The sequence below is a fragment of the Heliangelus exortis genome, chromosome 10 (genome assembly GCF_036169615.1).
Source record: "Heliangelus exortis chromosome 10, bHelExo1.hap1, whole genome shotgun sequence".
NCBI lineage: Eukaryota > Metazoa > Chordata > Aves > Apodiformes > Trochilidae > Heliangelus > Heliangelus exortis.
The window spans coordinates 21,676,196-21,699,764 of NC_092431.1; the positions used below are offsets into that span (position 1 = coordinate 21,676,196).

General features: G+C 42.4%; 1 protein-coding gene across 1 annotated transcript in view; it reads left to right on the top strand.

Moving 5' to 3' along the window:
- The first annotated feature begins 735 nt into the window (after positions 1-735).
- The window catches only part of ANKRD50 (ankyrin repeat domain containing 50), a 31,687-nt gene continuing 8,853 nt past the window's right edge, over positions 736-23,569 (top strand). The window contains exons 1-3 of the mRNA XM_071753876.1: positions 736-869; positions 1,946-3,239; positions 19,190-19,419. Coding sequence (XP_071609977.1) covers positions 2,761-3,239; positions 19,190-19,419 — 709 coding nt within the window. The 5' untranslated portion in view covers positions 736-869; positions 1,946-2,760. The remainder of the gene's footprint in view (positions 870-1,945; positions 3,240-19,189; positions 19,420-23,569) is intronic.

Genomic DNA, 23,569 nt, shown 5'->3' on the forward strand with positions numbered 1-23,569 from the left:
GACTGCGCTTTCCCCACCGCCGGCGTGAAATTCTGCCCGGAGCGGGCCGGTTCGGGACAAGCGAGGGTGCGTGGCAGAAAAAAAACCTAAAAAGGGCCCGAGTTTGGTTCGAAAGGCAGAAAATTGACTCCGGCGTTGGTGGGCCTGTCGGGCTGTTCCCACCCCGGAGTTGGGATCAGACGGGAGGAGCCCCGGGGCTGCTTTCTCCAGCAGGAACCTTTATTTTACAACTTCTGAAGCGGGACCGGGCCGCAGGGTAAGATGGGGCCGGAGGGACCGGGCTGGCTCGTCCCGTCCCGGTCACCCCCATGCCGGCAGGGCCGGGGCCGAGCCTCAAGCCCCGGTCTCAGCTGTCCCCGCCGTCCCCCCGCATCGCTCCGCTCCGTTCCCCGCCCGCCTCGGCGCCTCCCTCCCGGGCAGAGGCAGCGGCGCTGCCGCCCCCTGCAGGGCCGCGCCGGGAGGGTCCCGGGGGGGAGCGGGGGGCCCCGGACAAAGCTCCACGGGGGTGCGGGCGGCTGTGAGGGTCCAAGGCTGAAAGCTCCGCGCCGCCCGTCTCCCTCCGCCCAGGACTACTTCTCCCCAGATGCCGGGCGGTACCTACGCCCCTCTCCCCGCTCCCTCCTCCTCCTCCCGCCGCCGCCGCACGCGTTGGGGAGGGAAGGGGAGGTGCGAGGGGCGGTCCGGGCGGAGGAGGGTGAAGGAGGCGCCGAGGAGATCAGCAGAGGGGCTGAGGCAGCCGCGGAGCGGGGCGGTGGCACGGCGCAGCCCGGGGGCGGGAGCCCAAGGGCCCGGAGGAAGAGGAGGAGCGCGCAGAGCCGCCGCGGGGCCAGGCTGGAGGAGCAGCGGCAGCCGCCGGGGCCACGGCGGAGGTGAGCGGGCAGCGGCAGGGAGGCCCCTGCACCGGGTGGCTGCGGGAGGTTGGCGCCGTGCCGTGCCACACCGTGCCATACCACACCATACCACACCATACCGTGCCGTGCCTGCCGCCTGGAGCGGGCAGGAGGCTGACAGCCCTGCGAGGCGTTGTGCGGGGGTTGGTGGGTGTCTGCCGGTGGGGAGCGGCCGCCTCTGCGGGGTGGTGGGGGTGCGGTGCCCGGGATCTTTGTGCGGATCCGGGTGTGTGTGTGTGTGCTGGGGGAGGGGGCCGGGGGTAGGGCGGGTGTGTGCTCCGCGTCGGGGGTGTGAGGAGCAGATGAAGGGCGGAGGAAAGGGGGAGAAGGAAGAGGGGGGGGTTTCCCAGCTGCTGGCTTGACCTGGGGGTTCTACTCAGGGGGACGGCGGGGCTGCCAGGGCGCTGCCAGAGTCAGTCCTGAGGCGGGTGTGTGTGTGTGTGTGTGTGTGTGTGTGTGTGTGAGAGAGACACACCGGAGCGTGGGGTTGCAGCACAGCCCGGAATAAAGGGTTTTGTTTGGGGAGGGGGTGCCGCGGAGCGGTGACAGAGGCGGCGGGGGTGTCACGGCGTGACCCGCAGCCCCCCGGGAGCCCCGGTGCCGGCCCGGCACGAACAAAGACCTGGGCGAAGAGGCGGCGGCAGCAAAATAACTTAAAAAAAAAAAAAAAAAAATCGACAAAAAACCCCAAGCAAACCCTGCAGCCGGCAGTAGGAAAATGAGGGAGAATTCGGGGATGAAGCCTTGTCAGGGAGGACGTTTCTGAGGCGAAGGGGTATATCCAGTTCTCCTGAGGAGAAAATGAAAGGCTCACTGCTCTGATGGTTCCCAGACTGCTGTCATATCTGCTTGTTGTTTTTTGTTACCTTTTCATATTTGTGGCCGGGTGTACCTCGTAACAAGAAATTTCTTTAGAATACCTTTTCAGATGAGCTTGCGTTAGCAGTGTAAGCAAAAATAAAGAATAATAGCCCTTTATTCTTTGTTGTCTGCATTTGCAATTGACTGGGTTATGCTTGCGTGTAGGGTTAAAAGTGCTCTCTTCTTTATTTCAGAGCTCTAGGGGAAGATGTTGTCTCATCTGACATCTTGCGATTAAGATACCTGAGAACAGGTTCAGTAAGAATCCAAGTTCCTGAAGAAGACACTTACGAATGTATTGGAGTAAGAAGCTGTAAACGTGTTGGGTTGTTTTTTCCTGTCCTCCATACCGTATGAGAAACCATAATCTGAAGCACTTCTCAGGCACTCCCCCAGATGTATGAAGTCTGCAAAGGTCTCTCTCCACACTGACCATTTCTCAGCCATGGGTACTCACCCATCCTCCTGGTGTGTATATCAACTCTGAAGAAAAGTCACTTTCTCTGTCAAGTTCCATTTTTCAGAAGGAACGTTTTATTATGTACAACTTTTTCTGGATGTGCATCCGGAGAGATTGCTGCCTAGAGCTGAAAGGCATTTAGTGTGCACTGAGAAGTTGGCTTTCCCTCAGTTTTTCCAGATGTGTCGTCTCGCCCGTGCACTGGGAACACACAGCACTGCATAAGCTGCAGATGCAGCCATGGAGCTGTGTGAACTCTTGAGCCACATGAGAAGCACTGCTGAGCACTGGTACCAGACCTGGCTCCGTGATGTCAGCCGAACTGTGATTGTGTTGTGCTCCCCAGCACAAAGCTTGCACATGGAGTGACACCCTTCCGGAGAAGAGGCTGTTAAAGTTTATCAGAAAGGTTAACTGATTACCTTAACCTCTCTCAAGTTCTCTGCAGAAGGTTTTTCTCTGCCGGATGAAAGCGCCTCAGCTCCCTGCCCTGAGATGCTGAAGGTGTCCTGCTGCTTATGACCAAGCCAAGAGGAGAAGCTTTATAAAATGGCTCAAACCAGCTTGCTGCAGGGAAAGCCCTTTTACTGTAGGGAGTGGGTTTTCCACAAGCTTCAGCACTGCCTCCAGGAGAAAGCTAACTGCAGCAGTGGTGCTGCCAACAAACCATCTCTTGTGGTGAATTCTGGGAGTAATACCAGCGTCGTCTCTGGGAGAGGAGCTGCCTGGGGTGTGTTGTTGGTAGGAGGGCCTGGCAGTGGGAAGACAGCTCTCTGTACTGAGTTACTGTGGCCAAGCTCACCTGGGAACCTGCAGAGAGCCTTGCATCGCCAGGCCCTGGCCTTCCATTTCTGCAGGGCCCAGGACTCTGACACGCTCTGTGTTGGAGGCTTTATCAGAGGTTTAGTGGCACAGATCTGCCGCAGTGGACTCATCCAGGGATACGAGGACAAACTCAGAGATCCTGCTATCCAAAGTCTCTTGCAGCCCGGGGAGTGCGAGAGGAACCCTGCTGAAGCATTTAAAAGGTAAAAATAAATTAAAATAACCCTGCCAAAAAGAAAGCCCAAATTATGAAAATGCTGGCTTCTGTCAGAGCTTGCAGACGCACCGTGGAAAAAGTCTGTCCTTACAGCTGACATAAATGAATATTTACTTTGTAAGCAAAATGTATTATTCATAGTGAATTTATTTGTATATTGGTACCCTTGGCTATAGCTAGCGTTTTGGAATGACTTTAAAGTAGTTGATTTCAGAGTGGAAAATACCTCGTGAGTTGAGTGGCCTTCATGTGCCATAAAGGTAGTGCAGTTGTCCTTTGTAGACCCAAACCAGAGCTTATAGGACCCTCACAAAAGCTTCCAATATTGTCCTCTGTCTAAGAGGAAACTAGACCGTTTGATTTCTGGGTCTGATCCAGCACACTGGTTTCATGTTTATCTAAAAATATGTGGTAGGAAAATGTCAATTAACTCCTTGTGTTACTTCTCGCTACATCAAATCTTTATGGCTACTATCAAAACAAGCACTCCAGAGTATGGAGTGGATCAGAAGGTTATCAAGGGGGCTCACCCTCTCCCTTAGAAGCTTTGTCAGCTAAGCAGGGTGAAGATATTTATTTACTGACTTAGTGTTCAAGCTAAAGTGTCTTCAGGATGTCTGAAGAATTGAGAATTTTGTTTCTGTAAGGCTACTGCTAATGTGCACATTAATAGTGTATGTCCACAGCTCATTTAGAAGAGTGTGATGTCCTGAGCACAGCCTTCACAAGCATCTGTCTGTCTTTTTTTTTGGTCACAGTGAAGATTCAGAAGGGACAGGGCTTGTCTCAAGCTTCAGTTGAGTTTCTTGCTGCTACAAGACTGGTATATGAGTGAAACTGAAGCTCTTTGGCATTGTGTAGTGATGTAACTTCTTGTGGTAATTTGGGGTTTATTGGACAATGTTTGCAGTATCAAAAAATTGTTCTCTCTCATTTTCTTCCTGGATGGCTAAGGCTGAGTGAGTAAGTACTGAGGTTGAACTGTAGTGCCTGTTGTATTGTCCTGGTGGTGTAAAAGCTCTTCCAGTTCTGATGGCTGTTCCGTCCTCACCCGCTGAATAAACAGGATGCATGTCTTCATTGTTCTCAGTCTGGTGTCTTAAAACAAGACTAATTCTGGATTTCTCTTTGTTGTTAAGTGAAGTTGCAACCTCTAACAGCTAAAGGTCTGATTTCAGAACTTTTAAGCCCTTCTCATGGCTATAAAATCTGAGTGAAATCAAGTGTCTATAAATGGAATAGTGGACTGGCCATCTCACTTTTGGCAGCCTCTTAAAATAAGGGAAGTGGATTAATCTGGTGAGTAAGAGACCATCTATGTTTAAAAGTCTGTTACAACGATATCTTACTCATTTAGTACAGGCAAGTTCTCTGTGAGATCTGGAATCCTCCCTCTGTTTAAACATGATTGGCTTACTCTGAAGAGCAGGAGTTAGGTAAATGTCCTTAGACAAAAATGCATTATAGGAATATAAAAAGGCCCCGTGAGTCAGACTCAGCTTTTTAGATATGACTGCTTTTTATGAGCACAGGGTTTAATGATGGGCTGCTTGAGTATTTAGGTCACTATACAGGTTTCTTGCTTTTGTACTGGAAAAATAAAATATGACACAACATCTGGTACGAGTACTTCTCAAATTTTGCAGCAGTGATTGTGAACCATTATTATTCTAAAAAGACTTACGTTGTAGTAGAACAGCTTCAGTCAAGGAGGTGGGGTTTTTTTGTTTGGTTTTGGGTTTTTTTTTTTGGTCTTTGTTTTGGGTTTTTATTATTTTTTTTGACCTTTATGTGTTCCCTTGCTGCCCACCTACCCTGAGCCCTTGCTCCCAAAAGCAGCTGTGGTAGTGAGTCTTCATTCTCGTGTTTCAGATTAAGGGAGATGAGGTGTTGGAGACAAGGTGCTGTATGGGGAATATAAGTTTTCAGCACTGTGGCAGGAGACCAGGAGATGGCTGTTGACAGAAGTGCTGTGAGCTTGTTCTGCTCCCTGGATGATACAATCACTGCCTACAAACAAGAGGAACTTGGCAGCTCCCTCCCCTCCCTGAGCATTTGTTAATTGAACTTTTATCAATATATAAAACAGGTGAGAAAGTTTAACAAAAATGTGACTTAGTTTTTTCCATGGTTTCTAAGACTTGCCACTGAGGACTTCAGGATTCTGGTCTGGTGTGTTTATATATGCTTTCTGTTAAGTGAACATTGTTGTAATATGCAATGAGTTGTAGGAAGACTTGCTTGTCAGCTGATTGCCTTTCTCTTTGTGTGAAGGCACTGAAACAGCATGAAGCTCTCATCTCGGTGCTCCATTGATTTTTACCTTATTTTTTTAGTCAGCAGAAGAGGGAGAAAATCTTTCTTTAAAGACACTGACAAATTTATGCTTTAGTTTGCATGGCTGCTCCAGACCAAGCTATGTATTCATGGACTAAAATGCAGACTTCTGTTCCCAAGTGCTAAACAAGATCACGCCACTCTTTTTTTGTGCTAATTGTCCTAGAAATAGTAAGAAAGGAAAACTTTAATGCCTTGTAACATACCCATTTATAAACAACATAAAATTCATTTCTTGGGGTAGTGAATCTTTTTCTGAAGAATGTTTTACAAGAGATTTTCGGCAACCCTGATGGTCATCGTGACACCATGTGCAAGTGATGACCCAGGGTGTTCAGACTTCTCTCCTTCTGGTTGAATACATTCCCATGTATTTATAAACTTAATGTGCCCTGAAAACTCTTTCAGGGGCAGATCTTGCAGATTTGAAGGGCTGGAAGGGCCGATCTATATAAATGTATTTAACAAGTATTTATTTCTGTGCTGGCAGCTGAGAAAAGAGCTGCTACTTACAGCTCCACTTTGGAGGCACTTTTTTTCTCAAGCCTGCAGTACTGGAGCAGAAAGCAGTCCTAAAGATCAGGGAGATGTTTGAAGCCTCACATTGAAATTTTAGGTCAAAGCAAAGAAGAAAGTAGGAAGGAAATGGCTCAAGTAAGAAGAAATAATGTATTAAGCTCAAATAATTTAATTGAAAAGGTCTGTTAGGCTGCTCTTTCCTGTTTAAATAGAAAAGTGAAAATCAGAATAACCCAAATTTTTCAAGGTTATCTGTAGGGTTGTGATTGGGGTAGGTTTTGTTTTGTATTTGCAGTGCTTGGTAGGAAGCCAGGTGACTGTCAGTTATCCAGGGCCATGAGGACCTGCAGGAACTGTGATATAAGCCATGGATAGTAGTGAAATTTGTGCAAAGTAAGCTGTAAAAAGACCTTTAAAACCCTTATGACCCTGGTTTATGTTTTTCAGAAAAGGAGAGGACGTTAACCACCTTCAGACAATAGGGGAAGGGACATAATTCCCATGTCTTGTGCTACAGTTGGGATTAGTGGTGGAAGGCAGAGCTTGGTTAATTCACAGCCCAGAAAGTGGATGGTACTAGAAATGGTGAATTTCCACATCTCCCATAGGTTGGTGCAGCTTTGCTATCACTCCCATATGAAGCTCTTGCTGTCCCCTGCATGTCTGTTCCAGAAACTTCAAAACTTGAGAGACTTTTGCACTTCTTACATATTGAACTTGGGTCAGTGATGTTCAAATGTTTGGTTTTGGGTTTTTTTTCTTTTTTAACTTGTGAAGTGTTCTAGAACCTCAGTAATTAAGTATTCCTAATATCACTTTAAGATGACCTGGTCAAAGTGGGGAAACTGAAGCTATATATTCAGATTTGCATTCCTGAAGTTGCATCTCAGTGCAAGTAGCTGCACCTGATTAGTAGAGACCCAAGAAAAGAACAATTTAAAAGAAACCTGCTGACCCAATTTGTGTTTAAGAACTTCATAGAAGTCTTCTCAAGCTGATGTTATGTCTTCTTTGTCAAAAATTTAATATAGCAGAAGCTCTGCCCTAGAACTTAAGTATCATTTTTTCAGAAAGGACACCAGTTGGATTTCTGAGCTGATGCTAAATTCAGTGTCATGGTTCCTTCTGTGGGTCCCCAGACAACCACAATTTTTCTTCTGTTTCTGACTACTGATGTCTGCTACTCCTATTTGAAATAGGGAAACCCCACAGAGTTAACCCAGCTGCCCAGGTGACAAGAGACATCCACACCAAAACTTTAAAAGAAGGACAGTGAAGAATTGTTGGACGCTGCAGTTTCTCCTCACCCTCCTTCTCCATGGAGTATCCTTGGGGTAGTTCCTTTTGTCTGTGTGCACCCCAGCTCTGCAGTGCAGTGCAAGTGCCCAGCAGTGTTCAGGGATACAAAGAGCCAGGCAGGCTCATAGGTCTCTAGCACATGCAAATAAGTGTAGATTTGATCACAAGTGTGAGAGGTCATGTAAGGTTTTATGCTGAGTGCATGTTTGAAGCAGGGGTTTATGTTGATTAAAACTGAAAGCCTTCTGTGAGTCATTGGCTTGGACAGCAGCAGAGCACAACACATCTTGTGCCAGCAGTTGTTATCTATTTAAAGTTACTTTTACCTGTTTGGTGGAGAGTTCCAAAGGATCAAGCCTCTGGTGGTTGTTTGGCAAATCTCATAAACAGCAGAATTCGGAGTAAAAAAAAAAACCCTAGGATTGTCAACCAATGCTGGCAAGTATTGCCTGCCCCAGCCTTTCATCTGTAGTGGCTTTCCATGCTACTAGTTTAGTTTTTTCTTTTTTAATCCCTGTTTCTCACAAGAGTGATGCATCATCAGAAAGCTGCAAATAGGTGCTTTTACCTGCAAAAAAGCAGTGAGCTTTTCCTCTTGTCTAAATGGTAAGAGAAAGAGGTTTTACTTTAAGTTCTGGATTGCTTGTGTGACAATATAGAAAAATGCAAGTTTGTTCAGCAGACTGTGACTGTTGTCCAAACACTTTGAAGCTGCAATACTGGAATTTCATTTTTCTTGACATTTACTTAGCATAGATGAAGAAAGGGGTTTAGACATTGAATAGTATGTGATAACAAATGAGGTGTGAAGAAGCTGTTCTTCTTAGGACCCCTTGCATGGCTGTTGAAGCCAGTAATATAATAAAAACTATCATGGATTGGTAGGCTTTATTGATCAATTAATTAGTAAGCTTTTCACTGTGTTGGAGTAGTTTATTCTTAATTGCAAAAACTCAAGTGTGGTTTTGTTTTTTTTTTTTGAGTAAATCAGAGAAGTTGAAGACCAGCTCCTCATTAGTTCTCCCTGGCTCCCTTCCCTTTAACTGTTTACATTTGCATTATTTTTAGCCAACAAACTTTCAAATCCACAGTACCATTACTGTGGGGAGGCCAGAGATTAATTAGAGACCAGAGATTAATTAAAGTATCCTGACTTTGATACTTTACTCTACAAACTTTGAGTTTTCCTTGCTAGTGAATTAAGCCCAATTCATGCTCTGCACCCAAAGTTCTATTTACTGCTCTGAAAATAAGCACTATTAGTTTTGCTCAGGTGGCAGGATGCATTTGTTTTTACTTTTTAAATGAAATGCGTTTAGTAAAAGTCTTTTTTACCATGAGCTTTTGAAAGCTTAAAAAAAAAAAAAGTTATCTGAGAGGCATCTCATTGGGCACAGTTAAAAATTCCTGAGCTTGGGCTGCTGGGCACTCAGAAGCTGCTGGGTTTCCTATCCATGTATTCTGCAAGTATTCTATTAATAATTCAGTATTAACCTTTTTAGAGAGAAAAAATTACTCGACTTTTCTCATCCAAGTCTCAGAGACTGTCTGTAATTATCTGCATATTTTTCTCTTATCTTCTGGAAGGGGCTGTTATGTGCAGCCTTTCCTCTGCTTCTTGGGGACAGTCTTGGTGGCTGTAGATTTGCAACATTTACCAAGAGGGTGTGAATGTAGATCTCTTGTCAGGCTCTAGGAAAGCAGAGCTGTAAATGGTAGAAACAAAGGCGAGGTCTGACTGTGTCATATTTCATGTGAAGAAAGATCTGAATGCATAATGAATTCATTTACAAGACCCTTGAAAAAAGAAAGGTGTTAAATTTCCAGTGTGTTCATTCATTTACCACATGTGGAGTTCGAGTGTGCCGAGTGACTCATTTCAGCCTCAACATTTGGAAGGGAACCTCAGAAAATCAAGTCCATCTCCTTCCCCAGGCAGAAGAAACCAAGTCTGTTTCTGAGATATGGTTGCTTCATCTGCTCTTACACTTCGTGATTCTTACCAGAAAAAAATTTTGTGTATGTAACCAGAGGTATTTTTCTTGCTAAAACCTCAGCTTGTTACTACTTAACGGTGTTCTCCAGAGACCTGGAGAATAGGTTCTTTCTTTTCTTTCTGGGGACAGCCTTTAATGTGTTTGAATACTGCTTGATTCTCTTTCATCTCACCTTTAAAGTAAATAATTCCAGCTTGCTAGTCAGAGCACACACCTAGGAATGCGACATTAAAAAATCCCTTAGCCACAGAGTTTTCTGAATCTAAAGGGCAGACTTCTTAGCAACATTTTAGATGTGTAAATATGCAACATTCTGCTTCTGTACTTTCCCAGAATTTTGTCTGTTCCTACATTCCTCATTTCAGGACTAGAATCCTAAAGCTGGTAGGATCCTGTCCCAGAGGAGCCTGATATGGTACAAAATTAATTCTCCTTTTAGTAGGAGCCCCATAACCATTTCCAGTTGAGAGCAAGCTCAGGGATGAGGTTGTTTTGTGTTGGGAACCTCTTCACAGATGTTCTGTAGCACGTCCATGGGTTGTTCAAGATCTTGACTCCTACAGAATGCCAGGAGAGATGTGCAGGCAGAGCTCTGGCAAGGAGGGTTCTCTGTGGTCTCTTCCTATGTGGTCACCCCCCTGTTCCTGGTCTCAGTTGGAGATTCCACAGAATCACCTGGGTGTTGGAATGTCCAGCACTCAGTTGTGTGTGATGTAAGGCTACATCTGCAAAAGGATTTAAGTCTCTGCTTTTAGAAGAACATAAGACTGTCAACCACAGCCATGCCAAAACATGGGAACACGTGCTTCTTGGTACCACTGACAGTGCTATGTACTCAGTCCTCATGGAATAATTGCAATCTGATTTTAGTATCTCATTTTTTGGTGAAGCAAGTTTGTGTAGAAAAATACATACCTTCAACATCAGGTGGCTGAGGTGCTTTTAACTTGGACAAGTTTACTCCATGAGAGTATTTCCATCAGAAAGAATGGAGAGTTCTGTAGTTTGTGTCTCCCTAGTAGGTTGATTCTGATGCTGTGGAGGCTTCCACTCAGTGATTGTGTAGTGAGAGCCAGGAAACCTTAAAAACAGGAGACAGACTGCACAGCACAAAACCTGTTACAACTCTATAGGAAGCTGCTACACGTAAGCAGGTATCTGCAAGATCTCTTGAGAGCTAATGAAGAAAAATGGTAAACAGGACTGCATGAAAGAAATAAAGAACAGTGCAAGACACAGTAATGCACTGACCCTTAGTCCTGTCTGCTGTGTGGTTGTGTACTCTGACCATGAGAGCAGCTCCAGTAGTGATGCTAAATGGGCAGTAAAACCCTGCTTGCCTTCAATGTAGCTTGCTTGTTACAGCACTTCAAGTAATTATGAATATAGTTTCTGTGCTGACTTTCACTTTTGTGTGGTATAAGCTGGTTAATTTATAAGTATTTACATATTTGTCATGTGTATTATAGACATTTCTAGTCAATGTGCTTGTCTACCTTTTAATTGTTCAGGAACATTATTTCATACTTACAATTACAGAGACAGGACACTGCCTGAAAATTGTACCAATTCCTGGGTGAGATGAGAAACTCTTTTTGTAAGAGTGTGCCTGAGAGGTTAAAAAGATTCTGCCAGCTTGGCCTGTGTTTCCAGCTCAGTGAAAGTGAGGCTGAGGAAGGTAAATTGGTACTTCAGAAACTTGTTCTTGGGAGGGCATCTTGACTCTGGTGGAGCTTCTGTTTCCTGCTATTTAACTGATGCTGTAGACTTTTAACTGATGCTTGGTTTCATAGAAAATGCTGTGTTCTGCTGCTTTCTAGACACATTGGAAAGCTGAGCATTGCCTGAAGCTGAAGCACTTTGTGGCATGTTTCTCTTCAGGCTTTTCCCTTAAATCTGTGGAGTTAGCAGGCCACAGAGCAGGAGTTAGTGTTTCTGTAAGGCAGGCTGTATGTTCTCCTTTCATGGGGTGGAAGTACAGACTGCAGATAAAACCGTTTAAGGTTTTAACCTTTTCAGTTTAAATTACCATAAGAAAGTTTCCCCGAGGCATTTTAATAATGACAACTTACACAGACCTTTTGTCTTCTACTTCCACAGGCATTAACATTTTGCCTTTAATCTATGTGGCTCAGCCTTAAACCTTCCAGGTTTCCCTATAAGCTGTTTAGTTAGATGGACCTTCATAGCAATTCACACTTGTTAATTATTTCCCTTCTCTCCAGCTTTCTATGCACATTTTCATAGCTTGTGTGAGGGTTTAAGTTTCTTTTATTTTCTTCCTTTTTAATGAAAAAAAAAAATGAAAAGGATTTGGTGAATAGTGAAGCAGAAAGGACTTAGTGTGTCTAATACACTGGGAAAAGATAGTATTGAAATACTGCCTCCTGCAAGTGTTTGTGAAGCTGGGCATTGAAGAGATGTTGGTTTATTCCATGGGATAATGTGTACAATACACTGGGAATGGTGAAAAATCTTCTTCGTCAGGATCAGGAATGTTTTAAATGCAGAAAAACTTGATGATTGCAGAATTGCTGCTCAGAAAGAAGAACCATGAGAAAAAAAAAAAAAAAAAGACAAGTGTGACAGAAAAAACCCTTAAGAATATAATTATGTTGAAATGAGGATTGAGCTGTATGTAAGTGTTCAGAGGTATTGCAAAAGAGGTGTTGCCAAGAATTCAGGTGTGTAGGTTTCTGGTACACTTGACATCAGAACATGATGGGTTAACATGAAGGGAGAATTGAAGATGAGACCAGGAAAAGAAGGAAGATCCTGATGGAGTGAAAGGGGCTGAACTATTGCAGTCCAGGTCCTCTGTACACTGCATGTTTGCAGCTCCTTTCATGCCAAGCAAGCACCAAAAAGTCATTGTAGGTGATAGAAGGTGATCAAAATTCTTGGCTTAGTTTTGGATGTTAGGTGTTGGATTCAGCTTTGGGGAGGAGGGGAGAAAAATTCTGGATGGCACCTGTGAAAGCTGCTCCATCTGTTGCCTCTAAGGAACTAAAGCAGGGCAATTAAAGGCTGGGATAGTCCTTTTTACTTGAGAAAATAAAATGGAAAAGGATATGTGGTGCTGCACACCCGGGAGAAAAGCTGTCTGAAGTGCTTGAGTAGTAAGGTAAAATCTTAACAGCTTTTCATCTGGTATTTGTGCAGAGGATTTTCTGAAAATGAGGTTGGACAGTCTAATCCTGCAATCCATTCAACAACTGAAGTGTGGGGTGCTTTGTGATGATGTGCAAGAAATGAGAAAGGCAGCTACAGAGCAACTTCATGAGGGAATGATCTAGATTATGAAATGTATATTGTTATTTATTTTGGTTCCTCCAGGCAGGTGATTGAACCCCCCCCCTGTTTTGAAGAAACATCTTACTGCTGAAATAGCCACTGCAGCACCTCTTCTTTGGGTATTAATCAGTACAATTTCCTATAAGTAATATCTTTTTTTTTTTTTTAATATAATTAATTTAGGGATTGTCAGACTGAGCTGCAGGAATAACAGTAACTGGTTTTGTATCATGTGCTATTGCCTTTTCTTACACAGTCATGTTGGCCATTCAGTAAGCAGGACATAGCCTGGCTTTTGGGTTTTTGGTTTTTTTCTTTGTAGCTGGTATTTCTACATGTAAGCAACATCTGTTTCTTCAGTTTTATGTTTATGCTCTGCATAAATGGAGGCAGAAGAGAGAGAGAAATTAATAGTCTACCTCCAAACTGTAGAACAATACCAACAAATTCAAATGTGGATAAAGCTACAAGATTGTCAGTTCAGCTGGATAATTCTGTGTCCAGGTAACACTGTTCAGAGGATGCTGCACTTTTATTTAACCAATTAATATCAGTTTTTATTCGGCCAAGGAACCAGGTAGTTACTAAGTAAAGCTGAAAAGCCAGTGTATTCCACTTGGCTGTACCATTTGGTGAAAACTAACTCTGTGATTCTAGTGCATTCTGTTGGATATCTGAACTTGGAGTTTTCTTATTGAGGTACCCCACTGCTGCATGGTGCCTTTCAACCCCAGCCTGCTGAGTATTTGCAGAGTAAGGTGTTATCCTGACTTGTAGAGGGATGGAAAATAAGGTGCAGTGTAGGTAGTTCTCTCCTTCCAACTAGGAATAGTTTCCAGTGAGTCTGATTTGTTGCTTTTATCTCATGCAGGTGATGTAAGTGGTACTTTGACATTCTCTACCTTTTTTTTTACTAAATAAGAGAGCTTTTAAACAACTGGTGGATGTTGGATGACAAATCCCAGGGGTAAATAAAAAACAACTTAGACAAAAGCTCACAGACTGGGAGCAGAGGAGGAGAGGAAACAGGGTAATTCCTGTGGGGTCACGGGATGGACAGCAAGGAAGAGAAGGAGGGTAGTTAACCAAATGCCTTAGGAGGCTTCATACTGATGGAAAAAGGCATGTTGTAAACAAGCAGAACTGGAAATATTAGTACACAGGCCTGGCTCAGAGGTATGTCAGGATAACTTGTATAACTGGTATGATTTCAAAAAGTCATTTTTCTAGCAGTTGTGTTGTGCGTTTGCTTTTAGTTCTAGAATAAACTAAAGAAAAAGCCACTGGAAAACCTGTGATTTATGGGTGTGATATTTACTGAAAGGCTAACTGGTGAAAGTTTTATCTTTTATGGCCTGTAAATAAAACAACCTAAAAAATAAAACTAAAAGCAGTGGGCTTGGGAATAGTGGTGACCTCAGATAATTTGCGGGTAAGATCTCGTGAACGTGACAGCTAATTGTGAAAGGAAGGAATTAGCTGGAAAGAACACTGCTTCAAAGCAGGATAGTAAATATCTAGTTTAGTGGAACTGAACCCCTGAGTCATAATATAAACAGCAGGAGGAAGACTGCAGAAAAGAAGTAGGTCAGCTGAATATGAAAGTGAAAGTGTCCTGTGAAAACAAGAGCAAAAGTGAAAGCTGAGAGTGCATTGTTGCCTTTCCCTGCCAGGTGTGTTCTGTTTGGCAACAAGAAATGATCCCATATGTTCATGAGCAGCAGGAAGACAATATCCACCAAGTGTTCTGCTATTTGCTGGGCAGGAAAACTGATGTAACTGAGAAAGCTGAAGTGTTCAGTGATTCTTTATGTTCTTAAAAATATGCATAATTAATACTAGCAACAAAGAAGCAGGATTACAGAATAACAGAGCTTGGACAAAGAAGCCCCCTGTGGAGTAGGGGAAATGTTTTCAAACTGATCAGTCAATTAACTGTTATTGATTATCTTTAAAGGATAAGTTACCTTTATCAAGATGGCTGAAAATGATGCCTTTCAGACATGGAAGAAAATGATGTATATTTACTGTCTTGCTTTAAAAAGGGACAAAAAGGCACTGGGGAATTAGAAGCATGTCAACTGAAACAAAAAATGCCAGAACAAATAAACTATTTGTAAGCAGCTGCCAGATAAGGAGTTGAAAAACAGCTAATGTGGTATGACATATGGCTTGGTTTTGACAAAACTAATCTAACTTCTTTTTCTGGGAGACAGGGAGAACCATAAATGTCTGGTTTGGCTCCAGGAAGTCTTGGATGCTTACATGAAGCTGTGTGCAAGGGAGAACTGGGTTTGGGTGCATGCAAGGAGAGCTGAGTAACTGGACTTGGAGGCTGAGTATCAATACATTTCCATACTGACACAGCACATCATGGGGGGTTTCACTGAGCTCTGTTCTGGCTCCTTAATATTCTGGCTGACAAGCAGGGGGAAGTGGTTATCAATTTTGGATACTGCTGGCTTCCTTTAATCACCCTTGTGTTACACAAGTACTAGAGCAAGAAGCACAAGGTTTAAATTGCAGGGTGGCAAGTTAAGGTCAGACATGTGAGGGGAATGGGAAAGCCTCCAAATTGTAAGAATATGGAAGCACAGGAATAGGTTGCTTGGGGAGACAGAGTATTGATCAGGGGAAGTCTTAAAAGATGCTTAGACTGGCACCTCTGGGGGTGAGAGATGTAGAGCTGATGCAGGTGTAGGGGGGGGCAGTGGACTAGATGACCTCTCCATCACTTAAAGAAACCAAAGAGAAGTGGGAGAGCTTGTGTAGAATAAATTACTATATTATATTACGTGTTCAGGAAAATGTTTGCATTGTTTCCAGTGCTCGCCTCCTCTCTGCCTTGGGTAGTGACACAGATTTTTCTGTGTCAGATTCTGAGTAGTTTCAGAACATATGGTATATGTTGGCACATATGGCAAATATATTCAATTTAAAAATACATAGAGAGTGTCAACTTCCTCCCGTTAGCAGGCATGAATGATTTTTCAGCTACAGTTGTCTGTCCTTTATAATAGCAGAGCTGTTTGCAGATTGTTCTAGGTGGTCCAACCATGACACCAAAATATTTACTCTTCAGGTTTCTGTTTTCTGAGCTGTTGAGTCAATCCAGCAGCAGATCTGCTGGGAATGCCTTGTAAAGAAAAATCACCTCCACGTTTGTGTCAGGCAGCAGGAAGTGGCTCTGCTCAGGGCAGTACTGGTGCTGGTTCTGCTGGTGTCTGGCCTCTTGCCCTGGGGCAAGGTTCTGTGTTCTCCATCTGGGACTGCAGGTCTGCCCAGCACTGACAGGGAAAAATCAGGTTGTTTCAAGACAGTGCAAAATCAGGGACTGAATTGCACCAGACTTGCTCCCTCTGCCTGATTTGCCACTTCTGAAAAGACCAGACCCTGGATTTACATCCATGTGTTGTACCTAAAGCTTTCCCACTCTGTGGTTCTCAGGTTGTTTTATTTCTTTTCTGCATTTTCCTTCGTAAGATTAACTGTAGTTGGGTAGAACTGCTAGAACCAGTTTCTGTACAGGCTACAAAGAAATGAATTACTAGGAATGATGGTCTCTGTGCTAGTCTGTGACTCTGTATAATTCCTCTGGTGCACTCTGTCAGAAAGTCATAATCAGCTGCAGGAGACTTTACCATTGGGAAAAATCCCAGAAGAGGAACCTCAGTAACCAGTTCCTAGCTGGCAGTACATCCCCAGGTGTGCACACATCAGAACAGGTCTTTTCTCTTTGACTCTGTTTAATCATAGCTTTTATTTTTGGAACTTTTTAAGTGCAGAAGTGTTCTATGCTTCACAGCACTTGTATTTCTTGAAAATTCCCACTATTGGTTAGGGGTCCTGTGTGCATGTTTTTCAGGATGTTATTACCAGCACATTGCTGGGCAACGTGCAAGAAGCAAAGGCCTGTGTTACACGTGTTTATAGTGCCAAGAATTGGGTGATGTTATCTGTGCCTTGCCAGTGCCACACTTCTGGAAGGGAAGTCGTTGTGCCTCATTTCTTACCTGCATGTGTATGGCTGCAGAGATGAGCATGGTTTGGGGAGTGAAACTCAGGTTGAGATTCAGAAATAACGAGTGTTGTGAGGAGGGAAAGGAGGGGCTGTGGAATAGGTTTTTATGGAGCACCATCAGTATGGCTGGGTTCCTCTGCCTGGAAAGAAATGGCCTGGAGAAGAAGGTGCATACGGAGTAACTGCTCACTGCCTCTTCCTGCACAGAAGCAAAAGGGTATTAAATTAAGTTAAATTAAGTTAAATTAAGACTGCTGTGGATACCAGAGGCTTAAACAGGTTCATAGCAGAGTTGGACAAATGTGTGGAATTGCTCTCAGTGAAGGGTTGTTAAATGCAGAGTCTGAGCCTCTGGTTCAGGCAGTCCCTGTTTTGCTGTGGTCCCTGGAAGTTCTGGGAGAATTTGGTTCAGTGCTTTGCTTGCTCAGTGCTTGCAGCAGTCCCCAGACACCTGCCTGAACCCTCTTTGGATCTGACCTACTGCAGGGATGAGGCAGAATGAGCTGGGACTCTTCCCTAGACACCTGGTTACCTCTTCTTGGACTTCTGACACGAGAACACTGCTGGGTGCTCCAGTGATGTTTTGCAGGCTTTTTGTTAGGGTCACACAGATTTTGAGGTTGGAATTTAAGATACTGTTACGGTTTTTTGATATTTCACAGTAACACTCATGCTCAAAAAGTAATTTCATCTAGAGAACTGTGTGAAAAGAAAAGTGGCTTTGACAGAAAAAAGAAATGTTGCAGGGAAAATGCCTTGACGTGAAAATGCCTTGACATAAATAGCTGAGGGGGCAAGGCAACAGCCTGGTGGGGGAAGAGGTGGAAAATACAGTCTGTTCCAGCTGCCTCCTTTCATTGTGGCATTGGCATCACTTAGGAAAGTAATTTTAACCTCATGGCTACTTTAATTTCCTGTTCTGTAAATTGGTAGCTGCTTAAGTTCCCAGGTTACTGAGCAGTGATTTTAGTTGCACTTCAGGCGTCTTCTGAAAGAGTGAGCAGGTGTGGTAGTGCAGTAGTTCTGGGCTTCTGAAAAAGAAAAGAAAAAGGGGAGAGGGAGGAGAATTATAAGGAATTTAAAATCCTTTTATTACAGAATGCTTTTGGAACACAAGTAATTTGTATTTCTTTTTTATACCTTTGGGGAAGTTTCTCCAAGTGTGATCACCTGGTCTGCTCCACTGGATTCTGCTGTCACTGTTGGATGGAATGGGTGCATCACTCCATTTCTATTTTGTATTTTTCTCAGTCAGAAAATAACAAACATTCCACTAACAGTGCTTATGAATCATTTCTGAAGTGGGTAGGGTTCTTCCATTAACAGCCAAGATTTACCTATATTCCACTTTAAATGCTTGGCAGGTAATGATGTGATGACCAAAGTCTTCTGAAAATAAATTTATTCAGTAAAATGTGTGGAAAAAGTATTATTATTATTTTCTTGCATGAAATAAAAGATACCATGTTGCATGGCTCCTGGACATCTTCAAAAGAGAATCAACTGTTAGATACACGGTTTTCTTACTTTGTGTCATTATCTGAATATTGTTACTATAAAGTCAAAGTTTTATTTGCCTGTGTATTTAAAGGTCATTTAGCCAGCGAAAGTTACAAGCCTCAATAATTGAGTTTGGCAAAAGTGAGTAGCAGAGCAGGGAAATACTGGGTAGATGCACATCAGTTCCATAGTATCTGGGAAAAGGCACACATAAGCACAGAGTGGAGTATTGCTAAGGGTCAAAATATATATATGAAAATCTGAGATTTTTTTTTTTACCTGGTCAGTCACATGCATTGGAGTAGATGTTCAGATCCTGGAGATGCAGAAAATCCTTTTCCAGTAACAGGAACGTGGCAGCTTCAGTTAAAATAAAAGCTAATACCTCAGAGTCACTACCAAATGCCTCACTCTGCTGGCAGTTTAATTTGCTTTTAGTTTGTGAAGCTGTGATGGGAATTGTTTTTTGCAAAACCCTTATGCATTCAGAGCTGAATTCTTAGGAGTTCTGATATTTGATGTCTTTTATTTAGACTCTTGTTTCATGACAAATCGTTGTATGCTATTAATATACACAATAATCATAACTCCAGCAGAGATAACAGTAATGAATCTCTTAAGCTTTGGTCCAAGTAACTTCTTTTTTGGAGCAATGTTTTCCCAAGTCTTCTAATGAACCTTGAACAACATTAAATTGTTTTAAAGTATGTCATAAATTACAAATTAATTTCAAAGTAATGGTGCCTAAGCAAGAATTACATTCCTGCCTGTTCAAACTGTCTGTTAGCTCAGTCCAACTCAGTATTTTCTGCAGTAACTATTTTTAAAAATTCCTTAGACTAGTTATAAGGTAATGTTGCAATTTATGTTGGTTGTAGCTTTGACTTGAATGACTCTATGATAGCCAATGTGTTGTTAAATGTATTAAAATACTGATTTGTTTGTTTGTTTTTCTCGTGTTCCTCACAGGTGCATTCTGCTCCCTCTGCTGGGAATGAAGCCCCCTCAGCAGAGCCTCTTCCTGCTGGTGGATTCAGTCGATGAGGGCTGCAACCTTTCTGAGGGAGAACACACTGGTCCAAGTTTAGCAGGAACAATAGCAGAGCTTCTGGCTGCCCACTTTGAGTTCTTCCCTCCCTGGCTGCTGCTCCTCTGCTCTGCCCGCAAGCAGAGTAAGGCTGTTACCAAAATGTTTACAGGTGAGTAAACTGCACAAACCCAGACCTGCAGTGTGGGTCTCAGAACTCAGCTCAGTGATGGCTGAAAGCACCGATCCACGCTGAGTTCTGAAAGAAAGTCACAAAAATAAAGAACCCACGTTCCTTGCTGAGGGCTATTGAAAGTTTAAATTGGCCAAGTGTTGTAGAGGTCAGTTATCTCTTTGCAGTACACCTGCAAAGACTGTGGCTGCTTTGGGCTTTCCTCTTTGCTGTTTTAAACAGCTTTGAAACCCTGTAGGTGATGTGTAATGACTTAAGTATGTGGGCTGCATACACCCATTCCTTACAACCTCACAAGTTTTGTTGGTGTTTTTTTTTTTTTTTTTTTTTTTTGTAGTCTCCCATTGAACTCTTTCACCTTATATTCAGAATGTGGGGAGTAACCTTTGAAAGTGGAGGGTTGCACAGTAAAAAAATTCTTTACAGCTTCTTCATCCAGCCTCCACTGTGCCATGAGAACATTTCTTCACTATAATGACATTGTTACTGGAAGTCCTCTGAAATCTAATAAAGGGCAATATCAAGACTGGATTCCAGGCCTATGTATGAGGCCTGTGTGTATTAAAGCAACAATTAGGACAAAAATGTGATTATAGAACACAGGCTCACAGACTTGCTCGTTTCCAGAGTGGCAGAAGGTCAGTGGGATAATTGCATTTTGGAATGAAGTTCTGTATGAAGCAGTGGCAGATGTGAATGTTGGTATTTGTGAGGACTGGAGAATTAAAGGGAACTTTGGGGTAGCTTCACAGGGCTCCTTTGGACATTCATATGGGAATAGTTTTGTCAGGGCTTGGCTGATTAGGTACTTTGTCATTGCCAAAAAACAGACAAAACTTTCTTCAGAGCAGTTTTATTTCCTTTCCATTGAATCATATAGAGTTTCAGACTAGTCCTAAAAAAATTGCTGTTGTCTTCTAAGTGTGTTTCCAGATGGAATTCCTGACAGGAAAAATCAGCAGGACTAATGGTTATACCTTTAAAATAAACTTAATTTAAACGAGTTAATTTTTCATTTCTACAGAGAATTACTTGATGAATAGCATAAAGGAAGTTGGCTTGTGATATTATAATCCCATCTTCACTGTGGAAAACCTGCAACAAAGAGAGAATGAATCCCAAAATAATCAGACACAAGTTGAGAAGAAACTTTAGAGTCAGTTTGGAGAAAGTAATGGTTTTTTCCACTATGAAATGAAACTGTGACATTACAGCCAATGTGATAGTTGCTTTCTTAACATACTGCTGGATGATTTTCCTTTTTTGCAGCCAGTATTCAGGTTTGTGGAAGATCCAGTTAAGATGTGGGAAGCCTCTGGTCACTTCAGATACATTGCAACTCTGTGTTGTAGAACAGGAGATAGTGGTAATTTCTGGTCTGGTTCTAGCCTGGAAGGGAGAGGCTGTCATTAACACACTGGGCAAGCTCTTCTCCTTTCTAAGGGAGGAAGATATTTAATTGGCTGCCAGGCAGAACTCAAAATCAACAATGAGTATTTTTTTGCACTTAGCACTGAAGAAGGAAATGGGCTGTGATGTGTGTGGCACTCTGGGGTGCTGTAGTACTGAGTTTCTAGTATTTCCAGGATACCAGCAAGTAAACATTTGCAGCTATAGTGATGATACAATCATTGCACATTTGCTTCAAATGTCCTTCTTTAATTTCAAACAAAGAAAATTAGTTTCAGTGTAACTTAGCACGATAGATTGGAATACTTCTAGGAGTATCTTAGGAAAATGTCCCATCTGTAGCTTTTTTTGCTAAAAATTTTGAAGAGTACCATATGAAATACACATTAGCCAATATTCATGTTTACAATCAGTATATATAAATTTTCACTTAAAATTTTCATGCAGTAAAAGCTTCCTCCACAAATCTGCTGGAATGGGAGCTGAACTAATTTATCACAGTGCATTATCAGGGACTGGGAGCAGTGGTGTGATCCTGGTGATGTGTCCAGATTTGTAGTTGCACACAGCCTGCTACAGATTTTTTTTTCCTTCTTCAGATTCTCAGTCTTCATTCATTAAAAATAAAAAATAATAATAAAAAGGGTTTGCCTCTTGTGGCTGCAGAGACAACCTCAAAAATATCAACCAAATGTAAAGTGATGCCTGCAGGAGTCTGCAGTCACCCTTCATAGTGAACAAAATAAAATAAAGTAGCCAGTTGGGTAGAAAAGGAGGGGAACAGATAAAGTGTGTGCTCCTGCCTTCTCTGGCCTGAGTGCTGCCACCAGCAGCTGAATCATGCCTGTTGGGTTTTCCTCTGGGTTTTTTCCCTAAATGTGCCCATAATTATCCACCTCATCTCCTATATCATTGTTTACTCTCATGTGATACAAGTATGGACAGTCAAGCAGCTGCATTAAACACACTCCTAACAATCTTTGTATTACCATGCTGGAAAAAGTTTACTTGTATTTTTAAATAACTGGAAAAGCCCTCGAATTTCATATTTCCTCGTAAAAAGTTGCGTGTGAATTTTTTGAACTTGCTTTGTGATTAAAGAGGGAAGATTAAATTGTTTTAAATGGATGATTACTCACAAAATTAACTAAATAAACCTCCCTACAGTGACACAGGCCAGTGGGAGCAGCAGATCTCAGAGTATCTGAGCCCCTGGGCTGGATGCAGTGGGATGTCTGGGGGATATTAATTACACTCTACTGCAAGTGCAGTAAGAGCTAAGTGTGCTGTTTGAATTTTCAGGGGTGTTTCACTCTGCTGGAAACGTTCTTTTTTGAGCAGGTGTGCATAAGTGGCCATAGAACTACCTAATTTAGCATATGCTTAGATCAGCAGTGAAAATTACTAATGCCAAAATATTGCCATGTTTTTAGTAATTTAGATTAAAGTTAACAATACAGTTAAATATATTGAAGTGCATTTTTAAATTGTAATTTACTTATGTAAATGTATTTAAAGATATATGGAAAGCTATAAAAATACATGAAAGTAGAAGGGTATTTTTAAGAACTTACTGTAACCTGCTGGTTAATAGCTTATTTTTTATTATTAAAGTTTGAAAGGGCTGACACGCAGTAAAAGTATTTATATAGTAAAGATACTTCTTTTTTTTCCTTTGAATTACCCCAGATCTTGCCAAGAAATACATTTGGAACCGATTTGTTTACAGAACTGCCAGGAATTTAATAAATCAGGAAAATCCATATTGGAGCTCCCATTGGGTTAAAAGTTATGTTTTATAAGAAAAATTCTAACAATGCAAAAAGCAGGGTCGTGGGACTGCAAGTTCTGTCTGCTGCTCTCCTGTTTTGCTGAGCTTAAGGAGTTCATGGGAATGCATCTGAAACAAAATGAGCTTTCTCTTTGTGTTTTGGTTCTTCTTGTCTGTAAAAGTGACTTACTGTATCTGGTAGGGTTCAAAAGAAAATTTGCAGGATCTTTGTTTAGAAATGTAAATAAATATTCAGGGAAAAAAAACAAAGGTTTGCTAGCTTGAAGGAGGAAAACAAGCATTTGAGATTTAAAAGAAAAATAATCCTATCTATAAGGCCATTTTTAAATTATTTACTTAACTTAGTATGGCACAGTGCAGTGGTTAAAATTAACCTCTTTCTGTTCAGAAATCTGTTAGAATGGCAGCAGTGTTAATCCCAGCCCTTAAAGGGTGTGTGAAGATTGTGTGAGTGAAGTCCTGCTGTACAGACTTGTGCTCAGATATGATAGAGAGGAGCATTGTTCCATTAACAAGGAATAACAAGGAATATTAACAATTAACAAGGAATACTTGGAAATATTGCAGAAGAGAAGAATCCATTTTTAGCTTCTGTGAACATCCAGCCCCTCAAATTGTTTAAATTACTGACCTCTGGAATATTCACTGAGCTGAAGTGAGCTGAAATTTATTTGCTTGGCTGAAGTGCTTAGACATTTGGTGTGTCTCAGGTAAGTACAGAGTCAGGCAGCATTTTTAACTTTAATATGGAATAAAGTTACATCCTCTTTTAAAGGGGAAAAAATCAAAACAGCACAACTTATGACTAAAGGCATGGAGGAGGAGGAGTCTGCAGAGCTCTGTGCCTCTTCTCCTTCAGCCAAGTGGCAGGTACAGATCTGAACTAAGAGAAGCAGAGAGAGATTTCAAGAATCTGAAGGTTAATTT